The sequence below is a fragment of the Branchiostoma floridae genome, chromosome 3 (genome assembly GCF_000003815.2).
Source record: "Branchiostoma floridae strain S238N-H82 chromosome 3, Bfl_VNyyK, whole genome shotgun sequence".
Classification (NCBI taxonomy): domain Eukaryota; kingdom Metazoa; phylum Chordata; class Leptocardii; order Amphioxiformes; family Branchiostomatidae; genus Branchiostoma; species Branchiostoma floridae.
Window position 1 is genome coordinate 33,439,678 of NC_049981.1, and position 9,571 is coordinate 33,449,248.

Here is a 9,571-nt window from a genome sequence, read left to right on the forward strand (position 1 = left end):
GACACCGTTTCGTTTCTGTCATGTGTGGGAATGATTCCCTGCTGGGTGCGAGTAGTAGTGACTAGTATATGGGTGGGTGTTGTGTGGGTGTAGTATGTGTGGGTGTGAGTAGATGGGTGCGTACGTGTGTGGGTGAGTGAGTAGATAGGTGCATGTGTGTGTGTGTGTGTGAGTACGTGTGTGGGTGCGTTCCTCACCTTGGGTGGTTTGAAGGGGTAGTCTATGTGTGTCAGTATGCGTGTGTGAGTAGATGGGTGCATGTGTGTGTGAGTAGATGGGTGCATGTGTGTGTGCGTGTGAGTGAGTGTGTGAAGATTCCTTACCTTGGGTGGTTTGAAGGGGTAGTCTGTGGGGAAGTGTGTATGTGTATGTGTGTGAGTGCTAGTGTGTGTGTGTGTGTGTGTGTGTGTGTGTGTATGTGTATGTGTATGTGTGTGTGTGTATGTGTGTGTGTGTGCGTTCCTCAACTTGGGTGGCTTGAAGGGGTAGTCTGAGGGAAGTGTGAATGTGTGTGTGTGTGTGAGTAGAAGGGTATGTGTGTGAGTAGATGGGTGCGTTCCTTACCTTGGGTGGTTTGAAGGGGTAGTCTGTGGGGAAGTGGATGTTCAAAAAGAACACCCCGCCTTGGTACGGACTGTCGGGCTGCAGAAACAAACATGGCAAATCAGACATCGAGTGTTAATGAACGCTAAGTATATGAAATCAGTACAGAACCTTTCAACTGCTCAGGTATACGTACATCACATCATCACAATATAAACTATCGCCTAAACATCAGAGTTTGAAATATGCTGCATTGCATGTTAGTCTGTTTGAGTTAAGTGGTGGGAACACATTTTGAACCAGTATGTTGCCAGTATCGCAAGGTAAAAAGTCCATTGTAGTTTGGAATCTCTCTTGCTTCCACTTTTCTGCAACTAAGCATGCAATAGACATGTAAACATGTCATGAGGGGGCACACTTAACTGCACATAGACAATCTAAAAGTTCGAAATTCTATGGTCCCTTGAAATTTGCAAAAAAAGCTTTCCTAATCCAACGCAAAGCAAATAGGGATACTACTATAATCTGTTTTTGAGAAGTATGGTGGATTTTTTAACATGCTCCAGGGATGCATTGCCTTAAACAAGGGAGCATTATAGTCTCATATATGAGTTATTTTGTACTTACCGGGCCCATGATCGTAGCCTGCCAGTGAAATACTGTGGAGGAAGAAAAACAAGAAAAGTCAAATTACACAACTCAACATTATTTAGACACCTAATTGATTCGAGGACCTTGTTAATTTGTTGCATTTCAAGAAAGAATTGTAGTTCAACGAAATGTAAAAATTAAAAAAAAAAAATATTTCTTGGTTTGAAAAACTATGTCTGTGAACTTAAAACATACTAAGTAAGTGTATGAAAACATAATTCCTGGCAATTTTGTAAAACAATAGATTAAGTACCCATGAATTATACTATTTCAAAAATATTGTGTACTTCAGGTAAGGGGTGAGGTGTGCAATCTCAGCCTTTGATAAAGCAGCATTTGAAAACGTGTCCAACTTACAGTCATCCCCGACTGGGCCTGCAGAGCACTGTGCAGGGGGGTCCCGTCCCAGGTCCTGCAACTCCTGAGGGGGGGGGGCACAAAGGAGGGGGGGGGAAAGGAAACAATTAGTGTTTACGGCAACAAGGTTTGACATCCATTACACAAAATTATGTCGCACCTGGGAGCCCAAAATCAACCTTGGCCTCCTTCTCAACAGCTAGACACCAAATATCATTACTATACATCCAGAGATTCTTAATAAAATATGCTGACCACAAAGATTAGGAAACAAACACACATATTATACCTCAATTTTGCATGGGGGTAATGACACAATTTGCTCAGGTTTGCTTCTTGACATATTCTAGAGACTGTATTTGTGTAACCATTAGTATTTGCATTAGTTTGTGCATGGGAGGAGGGAGCAAACACTTGCAAAAATGGATTGTTCCATATTCATCCCTGTACAAAAATGGAACATTCCAAAATAACTTCCATCCAAAAATTAAACTATTGCAAATTTATCCCGAAGAATGAGCCATTCTAAAAACAAAACACTTCCATTTAAGAAATGGCTTCACATCTTGAGATACTATATACTATACTACAGAGGGACCTTAAATGCCCCTGTCTGCAAATGCACGAGTGAGTAATAGTGTACAGATACTGTACAAACATGTCTGCCCTGGTCAGTGGAACCTCAGGTCTGAAATAGCCCCATGTTGGCTCGGTCTCGCCTGGGGCAGGAAACTCCCCCAACCAGACATGACTGGCACACAGAAATTCACATCACAAGCATGGCGCATGAACGGGCTGCTATGTTTAGCCTCAGCAGGACTGTTCCAAATGTGCTGCTATGTTTAGCCTGATGGGTAAGTGGGAAGTTGTAAAACAGGGACGACAGCCAAACATGGATCAGAGATGACTACAGTGCAATGAATATCTGTAGATGACAGGACAATGTGGCAGCTTAATGTAATATCTTGGCTCTCTAATATACTAACTTCTGAAACCTCCTTGCCTCGTCTACTGCAGAATCAAATGAGTGAACAGAACTGTGAAGAACGTTGAAACCTCCACAGACAGAGCCTCACCAGTGCAGAACCAACTACCAGTACTACACTGTCCAATATCTAACATCCTCTACTCTGTGAACTGTCCTCTCAACAGTCAACTGAATTGAAACGATCTTGTTTGAGCCATAGTATCTTAACAACCAAGTAGTAGGACTGATGTTTAATGTTCCTGAATCCTCCAGTTGTAGAGTTTAAATATTTGATGATCATACTGCATGTGTGTTAGTGTTGTTGTAAGAATTGTCTGTCCTGAAGTCCGGGAAGATTAGTGTGTATCCTCGGGCACACTACCAATGGATTTTCTTGATTAAGTCTAAAGTCTTAAGACAATTGCTATGACTCATTCTTAAACTGCCCCGCCCATGTCAGGTGTCACTCTGTCACACACACAGGTCCTTGTCATGGGTATGTCAGATGTCCCATGCTCTACAGGTAGAAGATAAAAAGTCACAACTGAAGTCACTTTTGTCTCCCCTACAATATATACATCATAATGGGACCTCAACTTAAAGATTTTGAAGTTAGCTATAGAATTGGGTTTTATCACAATTTTTCCAAGCTCGTGCTTGATTCCAGTCCCTTCCTGTGACCCCGGACTGCTGTATACTACGGTGTGCACCTAAATTTTTCTGGGTGTCAAAATGATTTGGGCAGTTCTGACTTTTTCTCCAGGACATATTTTAATTTTGAGTGACCTTAAATTCTTACTACAAACAAACTGAGGAACAGAGAATATGGTATGGCTCTAGCAGTAATAAAATGAAATTTAAATAAATAAACTTGGGGAAATTAGGGCGTACCAAAGGCGTACATCTCCCCAAACAGGTGTACGCTTTCTGATATTTTCAGTCAAGGGCGTACAATGTACACCCGTACGCACTGAGACGCATGTACGCATGAGACCCAGCCCTTCTGGGAGATCACACAGTAACACAGATAACATCTTCTCAACACACACACCAGTCTGACGCACGCACAGGACCCTCCACAAATCAATAACAAACGCACTCTCACAGAGATGGGAACTGTCCTTTGAATTATTAACAAGCAAAATTATAGCTTTAAGATAAAACTGACCCATGCTCACATGATGAAGGAAGCATGAATACATTTACAAGACTTGTAGGGGCACAAAAATGTATACCAACATGACAGAGGCAAAAAAAAAGGACCAAAATATTGGTCTAATTTTAGAAATCATCCATCAACAAAGATGGGAGATCATTAGCATATTGCTGATGACTCATACAGCACACCAGATATAGGGACAGGGTTACCATAGGGGTACAGATACAGGTACATATACGGTACCCAGGGGAAGTACATGAACCAGTATACTGGTACAGGGGTTTTAGGTACAGATACAGGTACATATATGGTAGCCAAGAGAAGTTCCATTATACTGGTACAGGGGGTTAGATACAGATACTACTTACTAGGACTACACAAAGATAATGTTACTAGCACAGACTACAGTGGACAACATTTTTAGGTACAGGTACTGAGGATTACTCCGATTAGGTACCCATACATAGCTTTAGGCACAGGATATCGCTACAGATATCTGCACACTGGTACATGTAGAAAAGGTTAGGTACAGGTACTGGTAGATACAGCTACAGTTTTTGGTACAGGTACTAGTTTAATTACAAGTACACAGATTTAGGTATAATTTCTACGTGAGCAATTTGGCAGGTTTGTTTCGTAGGACTCCTTAGTAAGTACTGTGATGTTTATGTATTAACTAAGTATCTTTTCTTCACTGTCTAAAGCCGAGAGTGGCCGCTACAGCACTTCCTACTTGCCTCAGGGCAAACCCGCTTCTGCAAACACCCACCAAAACATGACAAACGTCACCGTACTTCCTGTTTTCTGTGAAGCAAATCTCACATCAACAGAGAGGGGGGAGGGGGGCAGCCACCTACAAGTCTACAACACTGGACATGGTACATGTACAGGTAGCTTTGTAAATGTTATGGACTTTTCTGAATATTTTAAACATTCTAAGTTGCTTTCTATAACAACTCTGCCATCTTGCACCTACATGTACAAACTTGATATTGCTGATATTGAAAAGGAAATATGACCATCTTGTACAAACCTATTTTCTACCACAGCAGTGGTTTTAAACATCGTAACAAAAGTGTTTAGGTCTTTCTGAATGAAAAAAGGCACTTTTAGTTTTATGCTAGTACATAGTTTTAAGATGTTTGAAAGATTTCACAAATTATTTCCTAAAAACACAGGGTGGTGTGGTTAATACATGTAATATTTGTTACCATAGACAGAAGTGGTTGTGTTTGGGTAATCTGTGGCGTAACCTCTGGTATAAATCTTGGAACTTGGAGAGAAACAAAATTCACTTATGGATCACAACTCAAGGCCGTGGGTTGGACCCAACACAAAAACAATACACATATAACCGTGTATCTGTTTTGTTGCAAAGCTAGAACTTCATATCATACAATTTATACCAGTACTATAATTCATATCATATGAATTATACTGGAACTGCTGTACAAATGTTTGAGACATCTAGCAGGGCTCGAAATTCATTTTTGGGATTAGGTGCACTGGTGCACCCAGCTTAAAAAATTGGGTGCACCAAAACATTTTTGGGTGCACCACTTAAATTTAAGTAAAAACGTAATAACAAAACTTAGTTACAAGCTTTCAAATTCTCAAACAACTATTATGACAGACATTTTTATTATCTTTCTAACACTTAGATGTCAAGAATATGATGTATACTTGTATACTTTGATATTTTTACATACATAAACCTAAGAAAATATTTGGGTGCACCTGTGCACCCACAGAAAATAATTGGGTGCACAGCTCCAATTTTGGGTGCACATGCACCCAGTATTTCAAGCCCTGTCTACTGTCCCATGGTGCACTGTGACTGTGCTATGTTGACATTTACTGTCAGAAGCTGCCATGAATAACAAAATCTTATATTGTCTGCAGTTTGTGATAAAAATGTACATTTGACCGGTTGTCATAGCAACGGTGTTTGTGTGCTTAAAATACATGTTTTTCACTCATCTAAATTTGTTCACATTATTAACGAAGAAATCACAATGGTATTATAATGCTTAGAAAAACAAACATTACAAATTCTAAATTTTGCAAGTCATTTTCTGCATCTTAAGGACACAATGTTGGAAGTGCTACATCTTATAAGTTGAGTGTACAACAAAGTTTCACATTACATCAAGTAGTATACTATTTTGCATATAGTATGATATACATATGTACTATGATGCTGACAAATATATTCTTAGAGGTATTTGTATTTTGCTTTTACAGATGTCAACTTCCCTTAGTGAAGTGCACAACGTTTTGTTGTTTTCTATTTTCCTATTTTAAGACTTTCACATCACAATGAAATCACTTTCAGTTTCAAAACACCTGAACCACAAGTTCATGTCCAAGCTACCATTACCAAGCTTGCTTTTCAGTCAGTTTTGTCCTTTCTAAACCAATCCTGGCTGTTGTCTAGCATAAGAGTGTGTGTGTTTTTTTCTAATCTGTCATGTCGGATTTCCTTTCTACGTCTGAAGACTTTCCGCTAACATCAAAATGCCCATCCTGTACACACATTATGCAACTGTCGGTCTGCTATCTGGGTATGGACAGGGACGTGGAACTAACATCCAAACTGAAATCACACACTCCATCAGTGTCTAACAGTAAAACCTGAGTATTCCTGTACGTTTGTAGCCGGTTGGAGACCAGACGAGACCAGAGAGAAGTGGTCTGCCCTGCAGCTGCTATATTTAACGTGCGTAACAAGAGTCAAAGGTTACCAGCCATGCCTACCCCCAACCGAACCGCACAAAACCGCGATGTTCTGTCCCAAACACTGCCCTGTGCTCCACCGGAGCGGGGTTTTCTGTAACTCCTGAGCCTGTTGTGTGTACTAGTGGACCGGGATGTGGTAAGAGGGGAGGTTTTGCGGGGATTTTCCGATGGTAGGTCCCACTTTTGCTGACGGGCGCGCGAATATTTCATCCCCCAGAAAAATGCCGGCAGAGCAACACGGAAAACCTGGCGGGCCGAAAACAGAAGAAGGCCCGGGAAGCCAGACTGTTAGTGCCACCAAACTTGTAACAACGCTGTATCTTACCTTATTGATTCTCTTCAGTGCCATAGATGTGAGATTTAGAGGGGAAAACTAAATAAACGAACAAGGAAGAGTTCACGTATTCCTGCTGTAAAGATGGCCGACGGTCTGTTTGCCGCTCTCTCCTTCCGCGCTGAGTCACCATAACGTCACTCTGTACCATTCCGCTAGATAATTCTCCAAACATAGAATATGAAATTTGCGTCAAAAGCGTCACATAAAATTTATTTCTTAGTGAAGCATATCTATGGAATAAAACAGAGTCTTTTAGACTGCTTTTACTGCTAATAAATGTCACAAGGACTACTTTACCTAAGGAATAAACTTTGAACTCGGGACCCATCCTTGGATGACGTAACCAGTTTCGTCACAGGGAGGGCGACGGCACATTTTCAAGGTTGTTAAACGAGGTTACAATCAAAGACAGCGCTGATATTTATATCCATCTGAGTCCGTTTAGATTAAATAATCTGTTTAAGAGTTATCATGATAACACAATTTCTTTATTCCGAATCCAACAAATGAATTGTTAACTTCTGTTAAGTTTTACGTTCTCATGCCTACACTTTGGAAATTTGGCGGGAAATATATCGTCATGGAATGAACCGAAGTATGATGCAATATGCTAATGTAATGGATTTTATGATATTGTATAACATGGTATGGTAATGTATTTGATGTTATGTCATACCTGGACTTTGATAACGTTCGATATGGGAGTTCCGGATGGGGTGATAAATATAGAATACAACACGGTGTATTCCGTATCGCCCAAGGTATCAGCCCGACCGCGGGTCGGATCGCCCGAAGGCCGGAGGGTGATCCGACCCATGGGAGGGCTGGGACCGAGGGTGATGCGGAATACACCGTGTTGTATTTTATTTATGTCATACCCACCTGAGAAAACACAAGTTTCGATGCGAAATGCACCAGAAATTGAGAAAATGTTGTGTCCTCGAACAAAAGATTGTAACAACAGCAATTCTAACGTATTCGGCCGTTCGAAATAATTACATGTAGTTCGATTTACTCGAAGGAAGCCTGTGTGGTGCAACTTGGAACCCGTGTGATACCGAAAGTCCAGAACATCTGCATCGAACGTTTTCGCGGCCCAGGTATGACATAACTTTGGTTATCACACGGCCTTCTGTTAAACACCAACGTTACTGTTTATCACTAGCCTGAGTACCATCCTCCGTAGTGACCGCTGGATCAATGAGGGCCTGCATGCCTTTTTCCGTTAAGCGTTACGAGCCATTTTTATTCACCGTTAATCGTTACCGACCCGCTCTAATTCAAAGTTAATCGTTATCGGTATATTCTTCGTGAAGCGTTATTGGTCGTTTTAATTCAACGTTAATCGTTATTTGTTATCCCGAATTCACCGTTAAGCGTTACCAAGCAATTCTTCGTAACCCGTTATACTATACACACGAAGTCAAATGCCAGATAGAACCCCTGAAAATGCAGGAAATGGCGTTTCAAAGGGTCCAGATTTCAAAATTTCTCCGAGCCTCCCGGCCTTCGGCTCTGAACATGGTAAAATATGTTGCGGAAGCGTCGCCCTCACTTATTTATCACTCATGCAGATTTCAGTGTCAAACATTGCTTAGTTTCGGACAAAAAGTTCTCCTAGAATGCAGAAAATGAGGTTTCTCCGGACTTCCATTGCGACGGCGACGGAGCCACATTGTCCTCGTCTGTCCGAAAGCAATAAAAAAAAACATCTTGAGTTTGCTCGGGTTGGCATGGTATATATAAAACACAACACGGGTATTCAGTCCGTATTGCCCTCGGCCCCAGCCCTCTGCGGAGGGAAGGATCGCCCTCCAGCCGTCGGGCGATCCTACCCGCGGTCGGGTCGTACCTCGGGCGATCCTTCCCGCGGTCGGGTTCTACCTCGGGCGATCCTTCCCTCGGTCGGGCCGTACCTCGGGCGATCCTTCCCGCGGTCGGGCCGTACCTCGGGCGATCCTTCCCGCGGTCGGGTCGTACCTCGGGCGATCCTTCCCGCGGTCGGGTCGTACCTCGGGCGATCCTTCCCGCGGTCGGGCCGTACCTCGGGTGATCCTTCCCGCGGTCGGGTCGTACCTCGGGCGATACGGAATACCCGTGGTGTACTCTGGCCTTCTTTGCTCAGGTGATGATCTAATGAGACAATTAACGCAATTATGATTCTATCTATATAATCAATAAAAACATAATAATAACTAGAAAGACCGGTATTTTCTTATGAGCAACTTCAGCAATTTTCACTCCACCCTCCTCCTTATGCAAAAAAAAAGGAAAATGGACTGTTTGTTCCAAAATCTAAAATGAAAAAAAAAATCACCAATCAGTAATCAGGGCGTCTTTCTCTTCGTATTTCGCGCCATGGAGTCGAGGCGTGTCAAAGTTCGTTGTACTTGACTTTGGCCCTTAACCAATAAGCAGGCGATAACGCCTTTATAGCAAGCCGTCGCTCTGACGCACAGGCAATCGTTCGTATTGGTGACTTTTCGTCAGAACGTTACGACTCTTAAGAAGCCAAAATTGCAATTCAGTATAGATTGTTAGCAATGGCAAAAAAAGTAGCAGTGATCGGGTCTGGTGCGAGCGGGCTGGCCGGCATCAAGTGCTGTCTGGACGAGGGGCTGCAGCCCGTCTGCTTCGAGAAGGGAACCGACATCGGCGGACCCTAGAACTTCAAGGAAGAAGCCCTGCCCGGATTTGCCAGCATCTGCCGTTCCACGGTCATCAACACCAGTAAGGAGATGATGTGTTACAGCGACTTCCCCGTCTCCAAGGAGTATCCCAACTTCATGCACCATTCATGGTCAAAAAGTATTCAAGA

At 42.4% G+C, this 9,571-nt stretch overlaps 1 protein-coding gene across 1 annotated transcript in view; it reads right to left on the reverse strand.

Annotated features, from left to right (window-relative positions):
* LOC118411439 (ubiquitin-conjugating enzyme E2-17 kDa-like) overlaps window positions 1–6,920 on the reverse strand; it is a gene marked incomplete in the record, with an annotated part of 9,448 nt that extends 2,528 nt beyond the window's left edge. The window contains 3 exon segments of the mRNA XM_035813723.1: window positions 1,171–1,202; window positions 1,552–1,615; window positions 6,742–6,920. Coding sequence (XP_035669616.1) covers window positions 1,171–1,202; window positions 1,552–1,615; window positions 6,742–6,765 — 120 coding nt within the window.
* Window positions 6,921–9,571: the final 2,651 nt, after the last annotated feature.